Source organism: Melanostigma gelatinosum, assembly GCF_949748355.1.
Source record: "Melanostigma gelatinosum genome assembly, chromosome: 13".
Classification (NCBI taxonomy): domain Eukaryota; kingdom Metazoa; phylum Chordata; class Actinopteri; order Perciformes; family Zoarcidae; genus Melanostigma; species Melanostigma gelatinosum.
The window spans coordinates 7,829,117-7,854,399 of NC_136646.1; the positions used below are offsets into that span (position 1 = coordinate 7,829,117).

The 25,283-nt window shown below is 42.8% G+C and overlaps 2 protein-coding genes across 3 annotated transcripts in view; one reads left to right on the forward strand and one right to left on the reverse strand.

Moving 5' to 3' along the window:
- Nucleotides 1-961: 961 nt before the first annotated feature.
- prpsap2 (phosphoribosyl pyrophosphate synthetase-associated protein 2) lies at nucleotides 962-10,097 on the forward strand. The gene is made up of 11 exons (XM_079282592.1): nucleotides 962-1,062; nucleotides 2,168-2,328; nucleotides 4,021-4,073; nucleotides 5,736-5,802; nucleotides 5,905-6,077; nucleotides 6,167-6,282; nucleotides 6,392-6,447; nucleotides 6,756-6,904; nucleotides 6,996-7,066; nucleotides 7,891-8,037; nucleotides 8,120-10,097. The coding sequence occupies exons 2-11, from the start codon at nucleotides 2,246-2,248 to the stop codon at nucleotides 8,276-8,278; spliced, it is 1,074 nt and encodes a 357-aa protein (XP_079138718.1). The 5' UTR covers nucleotides 962-1,062; nucleotides 2,168-2,245; the 3' UTR covers nucleotides 8,279-10,097.
- A 1,595-nt stretch (nucleotides 10,098-11,692) lies between these two features.
- LOC306786833 (neurabin-2-like) overlaps nucleotides 11,693-25,283 on the reverse strand; it is a 29,437-nt gene continuing 15,846 nt past the window's right edge. For both annotated transcript variants that reach the window (XM_079281722.1, XM_079281721.1), the window contains exons 6-15: nucleotides 22,593-22,725; nucleotides 21,981-22,101; nucleotides 20,934-21,038; nucleotides 20,430-20,565; nucleotides 18,881-19,024; nucleotides 18,704-18,757; nucleotides 18,427-18,558; nucleotides 17,608-17,705; nucleotides 17,372-17,468; nucleotides 11,693-16,955 (exon numbers count right to left, since the gene is read on the reverse strand). In XM_079281722.1, coding sequence (XP_079137848.1) covers nucleotides 16,902-16,955; nucleotides 17,372-17,468; nucleotides 17,608-17,705; nucleotides 18,427-18,558; nucleotides 18,704-18,757; nucleotides 18,881-19,024; nucleotides 20,430-20,565; nucleotides 20,934-21,038; nucleotides 21,981-22,101; nucleotides 22,593-22,725 — 1,074 coding nt within the window. In that variant the 3' untranslated portion in view covers nucleotides 11,693-16,901. The remainder of the gene's footprint in view (nucleotides 16,956-17,371; nucleotides 17,469-17,607; nucleotides 17,706-18,426; nucleotides 18,559-18,703; nucleotides 18,758-18,880; nucleotides 19,025-20,429; nucleotides 20,566-20,933; nucleotides 21,039-21,980; nucleotides 22,102-22,592; nucleotides 22,726-25,283) is intronic.

The following is a 25,283-nucleotide window of genomic DNA, read 5'->3' on the forward strand; positions in this document are numbered from 1 at the left end:
ATATATATATATATACATCCTTGGATTATAATTATTGATGCATTCATGTGTTCATCATCTTAATGGTGCCGCTGATTATTGTGAGACAATTTCAACTACTTTATTAACTGCCAGCCAGCTTAATCCATAATCCATCATCATATTGATAACTAATATTACCAGATAAATGTAGAGTAATACATTGCAGCATAAAGGTGCGTTCACACCGGACGTGTCGATTTTTTGATGCGCCGCAAAAACGCGTCCAACGCGCCGCCGGTCGTGTTCACACCAAACGCGATTGGCGATTCGCGCAGCGCCAGAGAGGGGTCTTGGTTTATAGACCTGGATCCGTTCAACTGTCCGCCATTAACCATGGAAAAAAAGAACCTATATTTCTACGTGTTGTGGAAGTCACAGATATCCCGGGAAACTAAACGCCATCATGTCTGGTTCATAATATTGTTCAGAGGAGCTCCGTGGATTTTATCGAGCTGTATTCACTGTGTCTAGCAAGCCACCGGTCGATTTGAGGAGATTACCACAGTCAGCACATCGGCATATTATATGATACAAGAAAAGAAAGTAAAAAATATATAAAACAAAACACTTTGTGGCACAGCACAGCTTCCCAATATTTGTTGGTGCCTTTTCACTTTTTGAAAGATCAGAAGGTTGAGTTCACAATTTTCGAAAACTGCGTAAACAAACCTCCACGTGACAGTGGGTGTTATTGGTAATTTGGGTTTCAATTTGATTTGTGATGGGGGAGGGCTCCACAAAATAAAAATTCAATAATAGTAATTAAGTAATTAAGTGACGGCCTTGGACCTCACTGGAATCTGTACTGACGATAACGAATTATTCTCTGTGAAAAATATTATTTATTTACGGGTTTCTATAGAGCACTTGAATGCATCACAAAATCGCCGTTTCCATTTGCCTGTCTGTGATTGGCCGAGCTGCGCTTCTACAGAAGATCGCGAGCAGTCGGACTGAGGGGGAACAGGTTGAAAGAGCAGGAGGCTTTTATATTCGAATACTGTTGGTTGCAGATTGTAACCGGACCCAACACGCAAACTGGTGAGTATTGTTGTGCTTTGTTTCAGTTAGTAGTCGTTCTATTGTTCTGCTCGCTACACGGACAGACTTTCTGGTGCATGACAAATCAATGCGCGCATTCAAGAGCTTTGACATGGCAAGATTGTTCCGAGCGAGCTATCGCGGTAGTGCTCGTGCCTTACCGTTAGCTAACGTTATCTCATGGTGTCACAAACAAACATTTAAATATTAGCTGACGCTACATTAATAAAACAACGTATAGACTTTCTGCTTTTATAAAACGGGCATTGTGACTACAACTACAGCACACGGGTTGACTTCCTAACACAACCGTTCTCGAACAGCCCACAACAACATCACGGACAGATCCTGGTTGTCCAGCTAGCTTAGCAACATGAGGAAGCTAATGTCGTGACTGTGTTGATGGTTGGAAAGAACGATTTGGTCTTTCTGTTAAAATACCGAGTGAGCCCATTAAACGGCATTGATCCCCCCCCCCCCTCCCCGAAACGTAGCAATTCTACGACACATATTTAATATAATATCATAGTACATAATGATTCCCCGCGAGTTGTTGCGCATATTCTGGTTGCACATGGTTACATGGCATCTGTTTTTAGCCCATCCTTTTGTTTGCTCCGTGTTGTTGTTCCACTAGCCCCCTTAAGTGTCTCAGCAAGCACTAAAACCTTTTACCTCCTAAGGTAGCCTGTGTATTAAGAGCTTCAGTAACTTAAAATGAGTAAAAAAAGTCGAAAGTAAAGCAACACATTTGTAAATAGAGAAGTAGCATGCATAAAAAGGAACGTTTGTGAAAGATGAATAAAAGGAAGTAGATTTGTATCATATTGTTGACGGTGGAAGTTCACAGTCAGAGCTGTGTTGAAGCTGTTCAAGTTGAGAAACTAGCAAGAGTACGCTACTATAAGGAAACTGAGGTATTTAAGTATTAGTTATACTTTTATCTGGAAAAAGCTGCTTTTTATGAAAAACAACTTTTCAGGGACCAACTGAGACACCTTTCCTGCTCCTCCTCTACTCAAGAGTTTCCAGAGTTGACACATTGATTTTATTATTTTTTTTTTTTTTTAAAGTAAACCGCTCCCCTCCCATTTCTCCACTGCAGGAAGGGCTCAGCGCAGTGTGGGTGCCCAGGGATCCACTGCATGAGTGCGGGGAGAGCAGCGGCCAGGACCCCCGAGACATGAACCACACCAAGGGCGGCCTGGTCATCTTCACCGCCAACTCACACCCTGCCAGCCGCGAGATGGGCAAGAGGATTTCAAAGTGAGTGAGAGATGCACGGATGGCACACATACACACGCGCGCACACACACACACACACACACACACACACACACTAGAATAAATAAACCATATGGGTCCTTTGCTGGTTCTGCTCGTGTCAACACTGTTTAGTAAAATGGTTACCGTACTTTCCGGACCATAGAGCGCACCGGTATATAGGCCGCACCAGCTGATTTTTAACAAAATAAAGAAGTTGTACACAGATAAGCCGCACTGGTCTATAAGCCGCAGGTGTCCCCGTTGAACAGCAAGATGCTTTTAACAGTACCGTACTAAAGTTGTCTTCTTCTATGAACATCATAACATGTTGCTAGCTTCTAAGCTAATTTTAACATTACGGCCAATGGGGAAATGCTAACCGCGATTAGCATTAGCGAATATATAATATATCTTTGTACATCTTTTCATGCAGACATACTTGCATTACAGACTAAGGTCTCTCACGGCTACCAAACGAAAAGCAATGAGGCAATACCTGTTGTTGCTCATAGCTCTGAATAGCTGTTGTTGCCAGTTAGCCGTAAATGCTATTCAGAGCTATGAGCAACGTCCACACGCTGCATGAGAAGATCAGCGTTTTCTCAAGTCTGCCAGTGGACCCTAACAGCGCGGAACAGTGTGACAGAATCCACCATCACCAAGGGCTTCCGAAAGTCTGGGATAGTACTAGATTAAGGGGACAGCGTAATGCGTGTTTTTGTGTGCGTGTTTTTGAGGTTTGCAATATAACTCTGCTGTCCGGAGTCTGCATTTGGGTCCTTGAACACACCACAAGGTGGATTCTGTCACACTGTTCCGAGCTGTTAGGATCCACTAGCAGACTTGAGAAAAAGCTGATCTTCTCTGCTCATAGCTCTGAATAGCATTTACGGCTAACTGGCTTGCTGCTGTTAGACCGGAACCGGAAGTTGCGGTTGTTGTTGTTGTGGCGGAGAAAAGTTACGGGAAAATCCGTATATAAAGTGCACCGGACTATAAGCCAACGCCTCAAAGCGTGGGGTAAAAAGTAGCGGCTTATAGTCCGAAAAGTACGGTAGCTCCGTCCGTAGCACTCCTAGCGGCGAACAATATATTTTGCTGCCTGTTGAAGAGCAACAGAAGTTGTTTCGGCTGTGTATCGGTATGATGCTTTATGAAAAATTCATATCGTACGGGAAATTGAAACCGGTATACCGCCCAGCCCTACTCAGGTCCCTTTGAACAAAAATATACATATTTTTGTGCACATGTGTATGTTTTTTGTGTTCGTCCATTTTTTTATTTTTATTATTACTTTAACAGCTCAGGGATGTTCAAGGAGCAACCTGTTTGTGCACTTTCTGAAGATCAGTTCTGTTTTTATTGGAAATTAATGATTTAAAATTTTTTTTTATCCGATTAATTGAAAAAATAATCACCTGATTAATGGATATTATTAAAATAATCGTTAGTTGCAGCCCTAGTCAGACACTGAATTCCAGTCTCTCTGTGAGAGAGACATGAAATGAAACGCAGCATGTGAACAGTTAACAGGGAGAGAATGTAACAACAGATGTATGTCGTGGTTTTATCATGTATTTTCTCTTGTTATTGAGATAATGATATGCTGCTTTCTCTCAGCATTCCTTCATTCTGTACAAATGTAAATAACAAGCGTCCTCTGTCTGCTTACTCCCTCCGTCCCTCTCTCAGGCGGTTAGGGGTGGAGCTTGGCAAGGTGCAGGTGTACCAGGAGACTAACCGAGGTGAGGTGGTGTCTGGAGAATGGCTCCCTGTGCATGTGCAGATGTTGACTTATTTATTATCTGATTATGAAGTTTTATCAGCCGCGTTTGCATTCGCACACATTTCTCTGCACTTGTTGTAGAATCTCATTTGAAAAGCGGTCTGGAAATGGCAAAAATTTGACAAATTTCCTCAATCGCGAAGATTTAGCTCACGTGACTGATCATCTGTTTACACTTTCGGCGTCTTTTTGGATATTCCCGCGTGAATGCTCGCGGACAGCATGATGCATGGCATCTCCTAGCTGACGATACAACTTTCCCAATAGAAACAAACTACTGTCGACCTCTCTCCATTTTCTCTCGTAGGGGCAACCGCTGAGAAATCAGCCATTGCTGAAGTGCCTTAAACCTGCATTCTCTCCACTGACCATCAGGGGGCGACTCCTCTGGTTGTATAGAAGTCTATGAGAAAATGACTCTACTTCTCTCTTGATTTATTACCTCAGTAGACATGAGTTTATGGACTCAGTCTCTAGTTTCAAGTCTTCTTCAATGAAGCCTTGTCTGCGTTTCCTGTTTTTTGCTGCAGCAGCATTAAAAGTTTCCTTAAGATTTGCTTGAACAATTAAACAGAAGCACGGCTGTTGAGACCGAGATCTCTTTTGCAACAGAGACCTGAGCACAGCAGAGGAAATAGGACCAAGAGGAGACACGCAACCAAACGCATTCAGACACAGACACACACACACGAGCCCCAACAAACAAACCTCGACCCAAGTTCTATAATATTTACCCTTCAGCATTAGTGTGTGTGTGTGTGTGTGTGAATGGCAGGAAAGATGTAAAACACAATCATGGCTTCTTGATAACAACACATTTTGTTTGAAAGTAATCGGTACAATTTGAAAATAATGTGGAGAAGAAAATCAGCCTGCAGATGTATGAAACATGATTTCATTGCTTTCCTCTTGGCTACTGAGTGACAATAGTTCCTCCATATGTATGTCGACAGATGGTCTGATTGAGTCAACACCAGACGAGGTCAGGCAGGTTTCATGTTTTCCCTGAAGAGGAGAGACCTGTAAATAAAAAGTGCAATGTGTTATCGCTCATTATACATTCATTTTGTGGTTATACTTTGTTAGTAAAATGTCCCTCTGACTTTTTTTTTGGTGTTATTATTAAAAAGTTCATTTTAGTAAGAGAACCTTTTTGTGTCTCAGATTTTATTTGTCTAAATGGGGAGACGTTCTCGCTTTTTATTTTTTTTGTAACGTTATATGTCGGAAGTTCATCACAAACTGGACTTTTTCCCACAATGCCCGTGTGGTTTGTTTTGCTGGTCTACCGATAATCAGGAACGCTCTCCAACAGTCGCCGCTTGCACTTGTTTCTGTCACGCGATGCTAATAAGTTAGACGAAACAAAAGGTGAATATTCAGCGCGGTAGAGTTTTAGAGTTAATGATTGCTGTTAATATGTTAATATTCAGTTTATTGGCTCCCAAAGTCCTCGTCGCATCAGCTGTTAGCTCAGACTCTTGTTTCCTGTGTTTCTGCTGGACATTTGGTTCTGCATAGGAAGCATTTTGTTCCTAATCTCTCTTCCGTGGGAGGCACATTTCTGGAATGCTGATATCTACGGCTGCCGGCGTTCTCACGCTCATGTTTGTTTCCATAGAAACACGGGTGCAGGTCCAAGAGTCGGTGCGAGGCAAAGATGTCTTTGTGATCCAGACGGTGTCCAAGTAAGAGAGGATGCACCCACAGTTTGTTTTGTCCCGCCTGAAACATGTCCCCCTCACACCGCTGTCCCCCCCCCCCCCCCCCCCCCGTCTTCAACCCCTCAGGGACGTGAACACCACCATCATGGAGATGCTGATCCTGGTGTACGCGTGCAGGACGTCCTGCGCCAGGAGCATCACGGGCGTCCTCCCCTACTTCCCCTACAGCAAGCAGTGCAAGATGAGGAAGAGGGGCTCCATTGTCTCCAAGCTCATCGCCTCCATGATGTGTAAAGCTGGTAGGTAGGGGGGATGGGAAGCGCTTCCATCTTTGCACAAGTTGTAAAAACGCGAGCATTAACGCCATCAAACTGTCTGTTTTGTGTAGGTCTCACCCACCTGATCACCATGGACCTCCATCAGAAAGAGATCCAAGGCTTCTTCAACATCCCAGTGGACAATCTGAGGGCCTCCCCCTTCCTGCTGCAGTACATACAGGAAGAGGTAAACACGCAGGCTACGTGCACGACATGAGTCGCATACTGAAGGACCCCCATATTATGTAGTTTGCTTCCTGGGCGGTGTATAAGAAGTGTGTTCCATGTGCCTCCAGATCCCCGACTATAGAAATGCTGTGATTGTGGCCAAATCCCCAGCCTCCGCCAAAAGGTACAGTCGGCCCTCCTCAGTTATGAACTCGCATATCCTTCAACTGTGCTGAGCTGCAGATCTGTAACTCGTTATATAACATCAGTAACTAATAAGTTATTCATAAACCTTTTGTTCACCGTTTTTTCCCTGAGGAAGTTAAGGTCCATTGTATTGATGTCGCATTATTTTTGATACAACCACTAGGGACGGCAAAGTCCGAAATGTTCACATTTGCGACTATAACAAAAGTCCTGCTTTTATATCGACGTATATCTCTTGTTTTATGGAACGGTTCTGACCCGTCCTCTCTCGTCTGGGTGCTTCAGGGCTCAGTCGTTTGCCGAGCGGCTGCGTCTGGGCTTAGTGGTGATCCACGGCGAAGCTCAGGACCCCGAGTCGGACCAGGTGGACGGGCGACACTCCCCACCCGCCGTCAGGACCAGTGGAGCCATTCACCCCAGCATGGAGATCCCACGTAACGCTCACAGCCACAGACCCTGTAACCGCCATGTAACAGAATAGGTTGTCGGTAAATTCTCTTCCCTTTTTTTTGGGTTTGTTTCCAGTGTTGATCCCCAAAGAGAAGCCTCCCATCACCGTGGTAGGAGATGTAGGAGGACGCATCGCCATCATCGTGGTGAGAGCACGCAGTGTGAACGTGGCTTTTTAGTTTGACGTGCGTTTGGGATGCAAGACTCTCAGGAGGGAGTCGCTATGAACTGTGGGAAAGAAAAGAGAGGAGCCAGACTCAGAAGAGGCAGAGCATTCTGTAGACGGTGGAGCGATCCAGTCTCAGGAGAAGAGAGTATGCTCTTACAGTATTTAGTATTATTACATTACGCAAGAGTTTATCCTGCAGGGCTGCACTGAAAAGATATTTATGATTTTCTTATTGATTCATATTGAGATCACGATGATTCATTGATTGTTTTATTATTTATTTTAATTCATATTCTTCTTCACCTGAATTCATTGCATTTTGGCTTCAGCCCTTAAAATATACAGTAATTACTCTTCTACTCCGGACTGCAGATGCAACATTCAGGAATTTAAAAAAACAAAAGGTGAAGGCTGTTGCTGCAGGGAGAAGGCTCAGCAGCTCCACAGCAGTGAAGCCAGAACATCTGGATCGCCCCCTTGTGGCCGGCTGTTGGTTTTAGGAAGCGCTTGATTTAATAAGCACGAGTTGTTTTCTTTTTTACAAGCGGAGCCTTTTAAAGGTCAATATTGTTTTTTTTTTATCTTGTTAATTTAATTGTGGGAAGCCAGAATTGTGATGGCTGTTAATGTTCAAGTATTCAGTTTGTTTTAATGACATTTACAATTGTCTTGAGGATGTTTTAGAGAACTTAAGAGTTCGTACTCGTAAAAAGTGAATGTTTCTCACTAGAGGGTGCGTTGGTACTTTCACATGCTGCAAAATGGATGAGCTCGTTTGAGACGGGCCCGTTTGCCCCACAGGATGACATCATCGACGACGTCGACAGTTTCGTGGCGGCGGCGGAGACGCTGAAGGAAAGGGGGGCCTACAAGATCTACGTCATGGCAACGCACGGCATCCTCTCCCTGGACGCCCCGAGGTTCATCGAGGAGTCGGCCATCAATGAGGTGAGCGCCCTCTAATACTCTACTTGTACTGCACAACCTTCCTCCCCTTCACATATCGCTCATCATCATCGTCTTCCTCCAGGTGGTGGTGACCAACACGATTCCTCACGAGCTCCAGAAGCTCAAGTGTCCAAAGATCAAGACCGTCGACATCAGCATGATCCTGTCTGAGGCCATCCGCCGCATCCACAACGGAGAGTCCATGTCCTACCTGTTCCGCAACATCGGAGTGGACGACTGAACAACCTGCCTCACACACACCGAGAAACACACACTCCCACACTATTTGCCTTGTCGGGTCTCTTCAGAAACACAGAGGTGAATGTCAAACACTGAAATCGCGACACACGTTAATAAATATCCACGTCCTGCTCGTATCATAAACATAAATGTAAACTACTTTTCCTCTGAGTGCAGCTTAAAAGGGTAGTTTGGATTTTTTGAAGTGGGGTTGTATGAGATGCATATTCAGTGTATTATTTACAGTAGATGATAGTCAGCATGCCTCCATTTTGGAGAAACAGACGGGATTAGAAAAGCAAGTTGGAGCAGCAAGACGGATTTTAGGGTTAGATCTAAAAAAAAGTTTCTATATCTGTTTAAGTGTACGCTACATTTAGAATACATTCCCTTTACTTTACTCGGACAGCTCTTTCTGACGAGGAACTGAAGCGGTTACCTACGCTCTCTTTAAAGCCACCAGACTCCTTTTCACAAAACCAGTGATTTTACCTCACAGAACACGACGGTTGCTGGTTCACCGCTGCCTCGATCTGTTCGTTAATGTTGATGTGTGACTTTGGCGAATCCGAAACCAATCCTTCAAAAACGGCAAAGTCACACAATAACGCAAACGATGGAGGCAGCCGTGGTAAACCGTTAACTCTGGTGTTCTGCGAGGAAAAATGACTTTTTGTCAAAGGAGTCTGGCGGCTTTAACGACCGCTTCGTTAGAAAGAGCCGTCTGACGGCAAGATAAAGATACACTGACTGTGGATAAGCACATCATACAACCCCACTTAAAAAAATCTGAATTCTACCTTTAACACATAAGATGACTGAAGACACACACATGGGAACACACACCTCCACGGGTCAGTCGTTCTGTAGCTGTGCCCAAACACACACACACACACACCGATCTGTGCCCTCGATGGACGACTGCCAGTCTCTCCCTCTGCTGCCCTCATGTCAAACAGCACACACACCTCGTTTTACTCATCTCCATCTTGTCTACATTTCTCTCTCTATAGAAATCAATGTTAAGAACATATTTGTTAACATTGGACCCTCCCCCCCCCCCTTGCAGTAAAATCTCCTTCACAGCATCAGAAAGAGTGCCAGTGCCTTCTGCAGGACCTGCACACACAGGCCTTCACGACTCACACACCACTCTTTTAACAGAGCTAATGAATAGAGGGCCCCTCGTATTGAATCCAGGGATGTGCAGGTTCCCAGCTAATTACCTTGTGTAGAGTATAGGAGTGCATGTTTAACCCCGTTCTGTTTTATTTATGTGGTGTGTGACTAGGCTACTAATGTCGTTCGTTTAGACTCCTAACTAGCTGGCTGCGGTTGCCATAGCGCTGAGATGCTAATCTGGTGTCAAATCTACTCGTTGCTAAAGTTGAACTGGAATTAACACAGGAATCATGTCTCGATCTGGTCCGTTGGGCGTTCCAAACTTCTTTTTTTTACGGTGTTTCATGAGTCCTCCAAGTAACATTGTGTGCCATCATGTCAATGCCTGCTCATGTTTCATATTTGTTCATGCCACAAATGAGCTGTCGCCCCTCTAGCTGGAGGGCCTCGGGCCGTGTTACACTCCGGTTAGAAGTGGAAGGTTGTTCTTAATTGTGAGTTAAGATCATCACGACAGACTGAAGTTTGCTGAAACACACCAGCAGTTAAAGCTGGAAGAGTAAATCTAAATTATTATTTTTTCCTGACGAGAAAAACTTGACTGAAGCAGGTCTTTGTCACTTTACCAGATGTGTTCCAAAAAAAACGTTTTGTATTTATTTTCAACACTTATGAATAAATAATGACATATAAAAGTAGAGACCGACTCGTTTTGTAGTTTCATAAATCAGGTGTGTGCGCTTTCTGGATAACGCATGCTCTCGTTTCAGCGGGCACGCCGGTTAGCATGTTAGCATGCTTAACAAGTACAGCTGAAGCTAATGGGGGATCATTAGTTTTACAGGTTCAATACCAAATGAAGTCATTGAAATAGAAGTGTATGAAATAAATCATTTTATTGTTAAATGTTAAACTGGTGGTTTGCAACTTTTACTAAAGAAAGGTTGGGGCAGTTGTCACATTTCAGAAGTGAGTTGTTAGAAGTTCCACCAAAGTAAGAGTTCCTCTAAAATGAAAAAAAAAAGAATTGCACAAGGCCCACAGAGGTCAAATGAACCAGTATTTTTGCACCAAAAAAAAGCGAAGATTAGAGACAACTCTTTAAAAAAGTACCGGTAAGTATAAATATGTGTATCCGAAGTTTGTTCGTTTTCTTTTCATACCCTATAAATCATTTCACAACTTGAAACCGTTGGATTGAAATAATATTAAATAGTTAAATCTAATAGTCTGATCTAATGTATCACACACAGAATGAGGAGTGTGTAACAGTGTACAATTTTTTTTTTTGCACTCGCCTCCCTTTTCCAAATGTCTGAGAACTATGGTGGCCTTCAGGTGACAAAAAAAAGTGACAGGCTCTCGAGAGCCAGTGGTTTGTCCGTTCTGGGCTCCTGTAGAAACATGGCGGACTCCATGAAGAGGACCTGCACCCTACGCAGATATCATTCCAAGCTAACGAAACCGCCACTATGGAGTGGTCTCGTGTGACGTCACAGTTTAGCACAAAAGTTTCAAGTGACACCACACTAACAAAAACAGAGTTATGAATATATAATGGCAGAAATCCATTTCTGCCAATAAATCCTCTAAATCCTACGCACTGGCCCTTTAAGTACATTTAGCAGCTGATATGTCTATTTTTACTAAAGTAGGATCTGGAATGCAGGACCTTCACTTGTAATGGAGTATTTTTACATGAATATGTGGTGGAAGTATTCAGATCCTCTACTTAAGTCAAAGTTGAAATACCATAGTTAAAACTGCATTGCTAGCAAAAGTCCAGAATAATGACACTTACAGTATTGGCAAAATGTACTTAAAGAATGAGAAGTAAAAGTACTCATGCAGAACAGCTCCTTAGAAAGTGTATTATTATAGAATATTTGTTTTTTCTCACGAATGGATACATGAAATAGTATTTTAATGTTGTAGTTCGAGCCAATGTTCGAAATGTTTTAACTGCTACTGGGTAGATTAGTAGTATAGTACTGCACCACATCATAAAGCATGTTTTTTTTAAATGTCAAAAGTAACTAGTACTTAGAAGTGTCAAATGTAAAAAGTACAATATTTACTTCCAAAATATAGTGTAGTGAAAGTATAAAATACTGTAGCATAAAATTAAATACAATTGTATAGTATAAGTATGTCAACAGTGTACTTACCGTAAGTACTTGGTTACATTCCACTACTGGTTAGATTCCTCTTCCTCTAAATATCGGGACAGTTCAGTTAGATTAAACACACACACGCAAAGTAAGAGAGCAGCACGTTGCTGATTTAAACCAACTTGTTTCTTGTTCAACATATGTTTATTTTATTTAATGCTGACAGACAGGTATTGTTTCGGACACACATGGCGGCATCATGGAGAAGGAAATCTTGTTTTCGGACCCGAGACCCACTCAAGAGGTTCGAGTCGCGCGCCGTCAGATTGCCCCGCCCACGCGACCGCGCTCATTCGTCGAACAAACCTCTCTCGAATGTCGTCAATGTATTTGAAGTTAAGCTGAAAAGTTTCGGGGTTCTGGAGTGCAACGGAACTAAAGCGGATGGAAAATTCACACAAAAACGAGCGTGTACTGCTTTTCTTTTGCATTTTTAAACCTTTTTTTCTCTCCCTAGTTTCTTAAACATCCCGTCAGCACAAGCTTACACGACGAAGAGGTGAAGTGTTTAAAGACTGTTTGCTGATGGTTACGGGACCGAACGTGCCAGTTGTCGAGGTCAAACTTAGAAGTGCGAGAAAAGTACAACGGTCCGTTGGCATTTTGGCGTTACTTGCCAAAATGCACTGAGGTCTGACAAGCGTCGAGCTTTGGTCAGGGGTAGGCGTGCGCTCCCCACTCTCACTCCTTAACCTTCATGCAAGGCACTAAACCCTCTCACCTCCGCGCAGAGCTGCTCGGAGGCCACCGGTGGGAAAACGTGAAGCAGTGGAAAGAAAGAACGTGGAGGAAGGCGTGGATCTGTAACGATATTTAAATGCTGTGGTGCTACAATCGGTATGTCAAACATGGCGGTTAGTATTTTACCGTGCTCACTGGCAAACGCTCTTTAAACACTTTTGTTGTTGTTTTCAACACGGGGCACGAGTGACGGGCGGGTGTGGTGGGTAACCACTGACAGTCAGCTACAGCGAGCGCACGTAGGAAAGGCTTCGTGAAGGCAAAAGCAGCACGTTAACGCACGAGAACTAGTCATAACAAGGCAAGGTGAGCGCTTCCTGTGTTCAGATTTTTCAAAATAAAGTGACTTGACTTGGTGATAAAACAGCAACTGCACAGCTCACATTTGGTTGGACAAGAGATGAGACTGTAATAAAAAATACTTTAAAAAACCATAAAAGTGGTGTTGATTTGTGAAGATTATCTTGCTGAACAAACTGCAAGATCATAAACATGTTTTCTGCAATATCCAAAATCTAACGAAATATTCCCATTGGCTGTCTGTGGAGGGAACCAGTGCGATGCTAACTTCCTGGTTGGACTACAAACAATGCATCATCCCAACAGGACTCACAACACAACTTTACAAACAGAAAAATGACCTTTGTCAGTTGGTTGACATTTCTCATGTTCCTGTTTGCGACTAAATAATTCCCCAACAGGTCATGATTTGAGCACTACACGAGCTTATTTGCTCCCACGAGTCACTGAAAATCTAACACTGATTATTTCCTGGAGGTCAGAGGTGAACGTCGGGAGCTGGTACAGATGCAGACGCTAGTAAACAGGGACCGGTAACTGGTCAGCACAAAACAAGTCTTGAGAGCAAATACCTCATTTCAAAAGGCATGTCTGTACAACACAAAACTGTCAGTGTGACGGACTTCTGTGAACAACCATTAACAATTTGGAAGTGCAACATTAGTTTTGAATTTTGTTTCGTGACGAACAGTAAAACTTTCACAAATGTGTGGGGGGATATTTGTGAACGTTTTTCTGTGTTTGCAGGATGACAAACAAACTAAATATTTCTTTTAATATTTTATAATATCAGCAAGACTAGTCTACAGCCACACTAGTGGCTCTATCAAGGCGGAGCTTTGAGGCTCAATGCTAATGTCAACATGCTAACATGCTCACAGTAACAATGTTAACATGCCAATGTTTAGCAGGTGTAACATTTACCTTGGTTTAGTGTGTGTTAGCATGCTAACGTTTGCTAATCTGCACTAAATACAATGTTGATAGGAATGTTTTGCTTGTAAACCAAAGTACTTGACAAATTGAAAGTTTGACCAGAAGATGGTGCTAGAGGAAAATAATTCATCATAACTTCATTCTCTAGAAACCATGAAAAACAATTTGGTTTGCATTCATTGTTGACGAGAACTTAAATAGCCGAATCAAGTTATCAGATTCAATGTTTTCAATTAATGCAACCTAATCAGAGCTTGCCAGCAAGCTGTATTATCCCGATGAAGACGTACACAAACTCATAATAATCACCACGGTGAACGAGCAGCAAAATGCGCCATTTGTCCGTTTAAAACACTGTCTTACCATTTTGCCATCCACATGCAAATATGAGCCTCATATTTGGAATAGCAAAAAAGTCATCACCAACTACTGGCTAGTAGTCAAATTAGAAAAGTTAAATATAGAATCACATTGGATAAACAGAGACTTAATAAATGTCTTAATTTGCTATTTCCACGGACAAATTAAGACAATTCAGCATTAGCTAATTTGAAAACCCATCTCTGCTGGAATACATTTTGCGACCCAAAGAAAAGAAATTGACAAGCAATACCGTTCCTGTGTCTTCGACTTTTTGCAACTTATTTGATTTGTTTGGGGAAAAAATATGAAAAATCAATAAAACAAATTGTTATGCAGCTGAACCTGAACCTCCAGTGGTCCTTGGGTTCCGGAAAGAATGATCTGACCTTTAACGACCACAGCAACACATATTTGGACTATGTCAGGCATATATCACGAAGTTAATTCATAATACTAGCACTGGCACCCTCTACTCTTCGCGTAATACAAGAGATGTGGAGTGTGTTTACATGCACACAGGTTTCTGAAAAACACTGAAGATCTAGTTCAACAAACATTTCTTAGAGGCGAAACAATCCTCGCAAGTTTTGCTTAACTTAATAAGCTGATTAGAAAAGACCAATACTGATCAAAATATCAATAAAAAATACAAATGACAACGACTTAGTAGGAAAGTTACAGGATTTAAAAAATGAGAAAGACTGAGTAGCTCACTGAGATAACTAGCGCTTACAGCCTGACTGATACTGGCTTATATGGAAGCAAAGAAAGGACAAAATGATTATGAATTTCATAAGCAGCTGAAAAGATTGTTTTGAAATCTAAATACCACTGAATGTGTAGCACTGAAATATTATAGAAAAATATAAAACCATCTGTCTGACCTGCATCAAATATTCTCAAAACTCAAATAAAATTGAGTTAAAAAAAATCTTGTCATATAAAATTGGTTACATCCAGATAAAAAAATCAGTGGAGCCTAAATGAATCCATCAAACCTCTGGCATATCAGGTTACGTCCTGTCAATCACATGATCCCAGACATGAACGTTCAGATAAGGACGGGAAACCCAAACTCTTTCTTTGTTTTTTGTGTTTAAATTTTTTTTATTGTCATACTTTGAGAGAATTGAGACGACATGGAGTCAGACAGATGGATTTTTAAGTAAAACAAGAAACTGCTATAAATTCAGTCGTATTTCAATTTCACAATTCAGTAATCAATTGCTTTAAAAAATAAAATAGAATCATTATGGCCTTTCTTTGCTTCCGTAGTAGCCAATATTATTGGTTAATTTGAACTAATAAGTAAGAGAAGATGGTTCAGAAAGGCCAAAAATAAGTTTGAGGTAATTTGGAAACAGTTACTGTTAAATAGTTTGTCCATAAGTGAGCACGAACGTCGACTGTTAAATGTTCAGTACATGTCTTACATATTCGTTTATAAGCAAAGTTAAGCATCCTTGTTTGTTTAGTTATGTATTTGTATAAAATACTGTCTGATCTATTGTGAACAGATTTTTTTTAACTCTCTAATATCCTCTCAAAAGTCCGGTATCGCTCAGAAGGTTTTGCCACTCGCTACACCCACTCGTGTTTCCCTCAACTGAAGAGATTATTTGTAGAGCAGTTTCGCCTCCAGGAAATGTTTCAACAACGGATAAAGTGCACCTCAGGAGATCCAGCTGTTCATAGCCGCCGTGAACTGAATATTCAGAAGCTGTGAGCTGAGTGCCACTGGAAGCTGTACGCAAAACAGCCTCACAACACCAATATGTTCAAAATAGCATATTCAGTTTCTAGTTTTTTTGTAAATCCTGGATAAGATTTCTGAAAACCCGGCATCAACTCAAGAATTTCGTACGTGACTGTCGTGAGTGAACAGAATGTTGGTGTGCATGTAAACCCACAGATACTGTAGTAAACACCATTAGAAGCTCTCGAAGCACACGTTGGACTATTCACACCCTGTTTGCCATCGATGTTGATCGAAAAAGAGATGAATCGAACCGTTTCCTCGTCGTTTCGGCTCATCGCACCCACTTCATTGCTTTAAGCCATTTTAAACACTTTTAAATACATGTATAGAATATATACAAACACTTTTGCCACCACAGTTCACACCTGAAGAGCACGCCTCTACCGGATTCCTTTCCACGGCGTGCAGAGCTAGAAAAGAGAAGGCCAGGGCGGGTCGTTTTTGTCACTAATCAGAGATTTGTCGGCCATCTTTTTTTGTAGTTTTTATTACTTAACTATCAGCAGGTGGTGGCTATTTCCTTTCAAAGTTGTTGTTGTTGCGTGTTACTGCCGAGGCTCCACTTCAGAGTCTGTCTTTTAAAAATGCGGTGGCCATTTCTCCGTGTTCGTTTTTTGAACTGGTGTGATCAACACCACGCGACAGAAAACACTGTTTGTCCTCCTCGTGAGAATCCAGTCCGGTCCCCCACAAAAAACATGAAACGGGAACGGTTTCGGCAACCGTTCAGTTTAGAAGTAGCACAGCAACAATGACCTCTGTCCGTTCTTGTTGCGTTGCGTTCTGTGTCACTCTGTAAAAGCACTTTGTGACGAGCCTGTTCAATAAAAGCGCTTTTGTAAAATGAATTTTGAATCCGGTGGTTTTATTTGAAGAGAGGAGAAGCGGATGGTCCAGTACGCGAAGCACGGGTTGTTGAATGCGGTTTCCCGCGTTGATTGCCGAGCCGGGGGTTGCCGGGGAAGACACACGAGGAGGATTCTGGGTATCACAGAGGGAGCGCTCAGGGAGTGGCTGACGGGAGCGCTGAGCCGCCGGCAGATGTCAGATGAGAGGTTGCTTCTTCCCTCCTCGTCCTCTCTTTTACAAGTGTCATCCCTGTTAGCACCCTCCCCCACCCCGCTACCTGTCCGTGCAGCAAATGGTTGATTGGAATAAAATGACAGCCCGGGTCAGAATGAAGGCAGAGCTCCTCTTCCGGTCACAGACGGGAGGGAGGACGTAGCAGCAGTCTAGGAGGGGCTGGGGGTCTTCAGGGCATCCACTTTGGTCTCCAAGTCGCTAATCTGTGAAAAACAACAACATAGTGGAGGACAAGGCTCTGATCAGACAGAGGTGATGCTGCTGCTGCTTCTTCTTCTTTTATTATTGCTGCTGGCCAATCACAGAATGAGTGCTAACGTTAGCTTAAAACAAAACCACGAACCCAAAAATGTAACGCCTTCGCCCAAAGCTGTCGCCGGTGTGGAGGCATAAAAACACCAACGATGGTGGCTGCTTCTCCGCTTGGAGTTGAATTTAACAATCAATAGCATTGACTGTAGGGACTGTAAGGCTCTTTGGTTACTTTAATAAAAGCTGGATAAGCGATGCAACCGAATCAATAAAAAGGAGTGGATTGGGGCCTTATACTTGTAGAAGTGGAAATATAAACAGAGTGTTTTCTGAGGCAGGAGCTGACACAGGTGACTCTTTATCAAACCTTTTCCTGCAAGTTGTCCGCCTCCTCTTTATGTGTTGCCTCGGTCTCTTCTTGTGCCCGACGCTGAGCCGTCTCCTTCTTCAGGTACTCGATCTCCCTACAACACACACACACACACACACACACACACACACACACACACACACACACACGCACACACGCACACACACACACGTTAAAGCTTTGGGTTATTTTACTCCTCCTCTCAAACCTTGAATGCATCTCTGCTTCCTTACTTCTGCTGGTACTCTTTAATCAGTCTCTTGGCTTTGCTGTATTTCCTCTCTAGGGTTTGGTACTGAGCCTGCGTTTCCTTCAGGTGTTCGTCCACCGCCTGAAGACACAAAACCACACACACACCGCAAGTAAATATGAATAAAAACGTATATAAATTACAACACATTAGTCATGTCGAAAAAAACTGCCATAAAATTAAATCTTAATATTATTTAAAATTGTAACCCTTTAATTGCAAGTTTGTTTGCATAATACCACTGATGTGTTTTATGAAAAACAAAACAAAAAAACAACACAGAAATTGAATTATTTCCGTGTACTAAATGCTGTGTGTGTGTGTGTGTGTCAAATATTTTCTGTATGGCTATGCTAGGAGGAATTTCTATTTCTATTTTTTTCAGTCTGGGATATGTCAATGATAAGCAGCAACATACATCAAACACAGCAGTGCTCCATAATACCGCCGATATAAACCCAGAACAACAGCATGTATTTATAGGGCAAACATGAAAAATGGCTCAATCTGGTGGAAAATAGTGAAAACTATCATTTAGAAGGCATGGGGTTTCGATTGAAAGCCTGATATAATAGAATGCACGATTTTATCAACGATGTTTACAGTCAGTTTTTTTGGCTGCAGAGATTATTTATTTATTTATTAGAGGAGCTGTCGTTGCACTTTCAAAATTATAATACAAAACAAAAAAAGAAGCCAAAAAAAGCTTGTTCTAAAACACCCCAAGTGATGCTTAAATGAAAACATATATTTCATCCGTTCATGACTGATGGCTTCTCATGTTCGTTCTCTCTTGAATTACCTTACACAGCGACTGTGCCTCCATCCAGTAGCCCTCCAGCTTCTCCATCCTCTCTTTACTGTCCCGGATGTTTTGCTCCAACTGAGCGCGCTCCATCCGCCAACGCAACTTATCCTGCTCCGAATGAGCCAGCTGGAGGTAAAGGAGGTGGGAATGTGGGAGGAGGAGGTGGCGTGTGGGTTAAGTCAGTTAAGGTACTGGTGTTGTTATGCTAGATATGCTGGATGTTGCACAATATTTCATTTCTGCATGCTGAGAAGAGACAGAAAATTCTCACCTTCCTCTTCAGCAGCTGGATCTCCGCCTGGGTTACTGCGTGTTTGATCTGGAGCTAGAGACAGAGAATAACAACAAACTCAAAAGCATGATCAAATTAGAGAACAGATAAACTATGAGTGAAATGAATCAACAAAAGGATTCAATTCAGCATCCAAACGATCAAAATCACACGTACCTCCTTGAATTTGTGGGCTAGCTTCTCGGGGTCCAGCTCCACAGGAGACAGCGTGTCCGGGTTCTCGGCCAGGTCGAAAACCTCAATGGAGTTCGGAAACACCGGACTCATCTCCTCCTCCTCGTCCGTCGCGTATTCACCCGTCTGCAGGTCGCCACAAAAGAGACGGGGAAAGATGAAAAGAAAAACAACACGTTCGTCAATGCGCTCACTTGCTTAAAAATAAATAAATAAATAGGAAATGTAAATGGAAAGTTGTGGTTTTATACGGGGTTAAAGCTGCTTAATGAGCTTTAGAGGTGCTGGTAGGCACATTTAGTTACCTTTGGAAAGAGCCAGGCTAGCAGTTCTGCTATGTTTCCAGTCTTTTATGCTAAGCTAAGCCGCTGGTGTTAGCTTAAAATTGACTGTACAGACACGAAAGCGATGTTGAGAAAGCTAACAAGCGTTTCCCAAAATGTAACAAAACTATTTCTCTAAAATGTTACCTGCAGGTCACAGTGAACCCAAACAGTCCAAACTCCCACTTCCATTCCTTTCGCTCCTCAGACGTTGCTGTATAATTTAATTTGGAGCAACTGGAGCCTTTTTAAATTACAAATGAAGTGAGCGAATGCATTCCCTGCTCCTGAATGTCTTCCACTAAAGAGTTCCACATCGTCGTCTTCTCCTCTGCATTGCAAAGTAAATTCGCTTCACAATCAATGTTTTGACGTTGTGACCTCACTGCATCTCCAGCTCTGGTTCCACTTCTCTATTCTGACACAAAGACGAGCTGACTGTTTATCACGAGGCCTCGAACCGGAGCGCGTTGCCGCTGCCTGCATTGATGTCCTCTCTCTCTGTGGCTGTCGAGTCATATTTGCGGTAATTTCTACCTCGCCGCATTACGGTCTGGCGTCAAGTGTGCGGTTCTGGCGAGACATCGCTTTCATTTTAATTCAGTGTGTTTGTCAGAGCTTGCTGAAAGGAAAGTAGAATCAGTAGAATCCCAACGTGTGCAGTAAGTGTGTAACCGTAGAATATGAACTCCTCTCTTTAAGTCATTATAAACCGCTCCATTTCGTGACGTTGACAGCCTCATGTTACGCCCCCGGTGATGAGCGATGACGGGACATTTTCAGTCGTGAGTTTGATCGCACTGGACAACCTATTTCCCCGTCTAGTCACGCTGTAACTACAAGGACAGTTTACATTCAGCCCCATTCGAGCCCGGTGTTACGGATGAATGTGACCGGTGGAATGAAACACATTGGGTTCGTTGTGATTTGTTGTTTTTGTCCTACTGAAGTGTCGACACCTCTCTGACCACAAGGTGGAGAAGCTGGACTGAGTTTGAAAAGTGCCGTCCACGTGGTGGCACACAGACCGACATTTTGTCACACACACACACACGCATACGCGCACACGCACACACTTCTCCCCTCTTCACCTCACTCTTGATTGCCTGCAGCTAACGAAGGCTCGTAAGCTAACGGAGGAGCGTTAGCAGCAGATTTTCCAAGTTAACGAACTCCACAAATGCGCTCGCTCGGTCTGAGCGCGTTACCTCCTCGTCGTCGTCCATGTACTGTTTGTATCTCTGCTCCATCATCTCCCGCTGCCACTTCTCTTGCTCCAGAGTCTGCTGGATCAGCTGAGCCACCTCGCTCTGCTCGCCCGGCTTCTCCCGACCAATCATGAACCTGGGAGAAAAAGAAAAGAGAATCAAAATCCCACCCGTCAAGTTCATGATCTCACGATGATTGATATGAGAAATTCAAACACACGGCAATTGCAAAAGCCGAAAACGTTATTTCACCTGCGCAAATCACGCACAAATGCATAGAACATAAAATCAACAAAAAAAAATCACATCATTCCAACTGCAAAAAAACATCAAACACAAACCCGAGAAATTTAGCATGTACCAAGCAAAGCACCTAAAAAATATGCAATTTATATCACAAATCTGCAAAATCCCCCAAAATAAACAGCAAAACAAGAATCAGCACCCGCTGTAAACAAAGTGTGTGTGTGTGTGTGCAGGACAGACAGAGAGTGTGTGTCAGACCTGACGGTGCCGGTGGTGTTGCGTAGGACGGAGGCCGCGAGGCTCTGAGTGACGCCCACCAGGCTGGTCCCATCAACCTCCACTATGAGGTCGTTCACCTCGATCCTGCACACGGACACAAGGAAGCACATGTGTGTGTGTGTGTGGAGGCTCATCATTCGCACTTGAGGCAAAACACTTCAACTTTTCTTTTTTTAAATTACAAATCTCCACCACGGATGTAGAAACAGGAAAAAAACATAGTAGAAGAAGAATGGAAACATTTTGATGCTACGGCAGTGTCAATTCATGTATGTGTGCATGATGCAAATCATGTGTGCTTTTAATAATATTACGAGTATTCAGTGGGGTTTTATTTTCCATTTGATGTTATGCATTCCATATATTCTATTTCATATCATTTCTTATCTTATTTTAGCAAGAGTGTTTTACCGTCGATCTTATTCTTCCAGTTGTTTTGTTCCATGTCTATTTCCTTTCAACACCTTTGTGCTGCATTTCTTGTATGAAAGATGTATTCTTGTTATTATGCGATTGAAACATGTGGATTTAATGACTGTGGAGATTTATGAAAGAAAAATCAATGTCATGGAGGCTTGTGGCTTTGACGTTACGTAACTTTTTGAGTCTCTGTTGTTTGGGCAGCTGATGACAGAATAACACAGATATCTAACCGTCTGCTGTAACGGGCCGATACGCTGCTGAAAGGTTCTGTCACTCTAATGGGATTTGATGACTACTTACTATGATCAGTTTTCAACATGTGCAGTTTTCTTGCTCATAAAAACAACATGTTACATTGCTGTACACTGCAAGTGAGGTGCAACTGCAGACATGTTTACTTCAGGCCTACATCTGGATTATTCTGTTCATAATGCAATCCTCATGCCATGTTTAAGAAAACATAAATACAGCTGAACCGTGAAATCTTCGTGTATTAATCCACGGCTAACAATAGTCCCCAAGAAATGCGCTGTTGCTGTTTGAGTAACGTTCTTTCTTTTTCATTTGTTGACAAGGATGCATAAAGGACGGTGGGACGGGTACCTGCCGTCTTTCTGTGCAGCTCCTCCGTCGGTGACCGTCTTCACAAAGATCCCCAGTTTCTCCAGACCCATATCAGCTCCTGCACCCATACCTATGATACTGATACCCAGACCCTCGCCGTCTGGAGAGACACACACACACACACACACACACACACACACACAAACACACTCTGTAAATATAACCGAAACACTGACTTGTATGAATTGTATCTTTATAGATGTAACTGCTGGCATTAGAGAGAAGATTGTTTATTCCTACATAGTGCGTCTGTGATGGATCGGTATTAAACTGAGACTGTTTCACAACCAGTTCAAGGTTCCTCACGGTCACTTTAACATATTCATCCTCACTCAATGCTTTAAAACTGACACATAAGTCAGGAGCTGTCACGAATGGTTGCTGGTTCCAATCCATTACCTTCAGAATTACTGCTAATGACGCTAATCCGCGCTAAGTGTAATCCCATAAGGGGATAATGCCGCTGTTAGCAGACAGTGAACGTCCACTACCAGCGCTGCTGTTGGCTGTGTGCATGTGTGTAGTTACATAAGAGGCTGGACTAGGTGACTCTCAGTGGTTGTAAAGAGGTGTGTGTGTGTGTGTGTGTACCTTTCTCCAGCTCTACAGGAAACAGGTCCAGCTTCTCCACTCGTTTCTCCAGCTCGTACTCGGCTGAGGCCGCCATGGGGTCAACGTCGTCGTTACGCCGATCGTAGTCTTCGTTTGAGTAGGTGGTGAACACCTACGTGGGGGGGGGGGAGGTGAAAAGGTGAAAGGTCAGAGGGTGGGGGGGATAAAGGGCTCTTTATCATTTACTGCAGTCCACTTCTGATGCTGGTATATACTTAACGTTATCATCAAACTCTTGTGCGCTCCGGATGGCCACGCCCCAATTGGCCCCTTTACTAGTGTAATGTAATGATGATGGTGTCCCAAACACAAACATCTATTCCACAACACATATGTAATTAATAAAGTATCATACCCATCATCATCATCGTCAGTTGAGTGATAACTCTATGTGGGTTTGCAGCTACTCCTTTCACTTTAAACATTCATTAAATATAATCATTTGATTGCTTAACATATAAAAACATTATTACTGCAGCTTTATTTTCTTTCTTTCTATTCTACAGCTGTGGGATTGTTGCAGGAGGTATTGTGGTAGGTCTTGTTTTGAGAATGAATATCTAGGTGCCTGATCAATGCAGTCTCTGCGCATTATGTATGTATTCTTTGAAATCTCCTTTATTTATCCTTGGAACAGAGTCACACACGCTGATGCTGTGCATCATTAGCATACATGTCCCACAGTGCTCCGGGACCAACACTGTGTACGGTGTCTTGATTGGACCACAGGAAGTCTCCATCTGATTCGAGGCCGCTGCACCTTTGAGAGAGCGGCATTGGGCACCAACGTTCTTCCTCTAGCCTGTCTGTCTGTAAACCAGTGACTCACGCTGCCCTTAGAGAAGCTTGGTTTCCGCGGCAACCGCAGGCTTGCCCAGTGTGAGTTTGATACTGACCTGTTCTCTCTCTCTCTCTCTCTCTCTGTGTCTCTGTGCGTCTCTCTGTCTCTCTCTCTCTCTCTCTCTCTCTCTCTCTCTCAGGGTCAGAGGGCGTAAACTGTTTCCTGTAGTCACGTTTCCTTCCTGTTGAGTAACTTTAAAGCTCTGTTAATGTGTGTGTATGTGTGTGTACACACACACTCTCTACTCTGCTCGAGAAACACCAACACAAGAGCACACAATGAAATCACAGACAACAGGTGGACTAGTGAAGTAATACCGTAAAATCAAGGGAGTGTCAGCTGTGACAGCTCAATCACTCCCTTGAGATCAACAGAGAGTTTACAGTCAACATCAGGGCTATCAGAGCCAGATCCATACATTCAGTGAGAAACATTGCTCTGAACTTTGGCTCGGTGATGGTTAACAGAAACGGTGTCACCAGTGCCAAAGGTAACGTCTTTAAATCAACCTAAAAGGAATTCAATTTCCAATCAAATAAAACAGAGACAAGCAGACATGAAGGTTTCAACCTTTCACTGCAACAATAATATGCTTTTAGTTTGGCGGTGTGGCTCCACTCACGTGATGCTCGAAAGCTAGTTAGCATAGAAAGGATCAAAAATCCCTCCAAAATACCACATTAAGACACCGAGGCCTTGGTTTTCAGTAATTGGATTGCAATTTAAAAAATGGTCTCACTGAAATGAAATGTCTACTTTGGGGACGAACATCATCACAGATGATGAACAACTGGATCCACAGGAAGCTCCGCTTTCCAATCATAACTAATTCATGCGACTCCAACGCTGTTTAGGGACCCAATGCAGAAATATTTAAAGAACACATTTAAACTGCACGGGATTATCATGAAGTGGGCGCGTCTGTAAAGGGGAGACTCGTGGGTGTCCATAGAACCCATTTTCATTCACATATCCTGAGGTGAGAGGTCATGGGACCACTCCAAAAATGTAGCTGAATTTTGGATTGAACAATGGATTCATTAGGTCGTCAAGTTTCATGTGATAACACTATCTACAGCCTCTGAGAGACAGTGGCCGGTTGATAATTAACTTGGTCACTTGGTGAATCCATTAATCAATGCTGCACTTAAACAGTGAGGCCAGTGTTCAGACCAGGCTTCACGTGTTCTCCAAAGGCACTTTACAGCATAAATAGCAGACTATTTATTGATTGGAATATCGCGGAGAGCATAGAGCAGAGGTCTTCAACAGGGGGTCCGCGGAGGTACTGCAGGGGGTCCGCGAAATATTTTGGTTGATTAGACAATTAAAAAAGAAAATACATTTTTTTTTCCTCTAAACATGAATGTGTCCATTATTTTAATAGTTCAGTATTGTATGCAAGATAACAGGTATCTTCAAGCATGGCAGTGGCACTAATAGGCCATCACTCATTTTAGTTTCCACATTTATGTTTAAAATGAAAACATCAGTTTGAATATCTTGTATGCATGATTATCATGCAATTGACAGACAATGTTGATGTTGGCATTGGTATCAGCTGACAAGGTGTGTTTATAAAAGGCAGTAGCACGGCCTCCCTACTCACTGTGCCTTGGCACATGTTTAAAATACAAACATGAATATATGAACCTGTGTATTATTTGAATAGCTTAGTATTGAATGCACAATAAAGAGGTATACATGGTACTAGGCCCATTTAATATAAAACACAATTGTATACAATATATATAGTTGGGGGCAATGTTCCCTCTAATTTTTCATGTGTCTGGGCATACACACAAGCTCCCTGAGCACACTGAGGACCA

Bases quoted from the DNA above. Each gene is read 5' to 3' on its own strand.
- prpsap2 (XM_079282592.1), top strand. From the start codon at position 2,246: ATGAACCACACCAAGGGCGGCCTGGTCATCTTCACCGCCAACTCACAC. The intron at 2,329-4,020 runs GTGAGTGAGAGA...TCCCTCTCTCAG, and splicing joins ATGGGCAAGAGGATTTCAAA to GCGGTTAGGGGTGGAGCTTG. The intron at 4,074-5,735 runs GTGAGGTGGTGT...TTGTTTCCATAG, and splicing joins GTACCAGGAGACTAACCGAG to AAACACGGGTGCAGGTCCAA.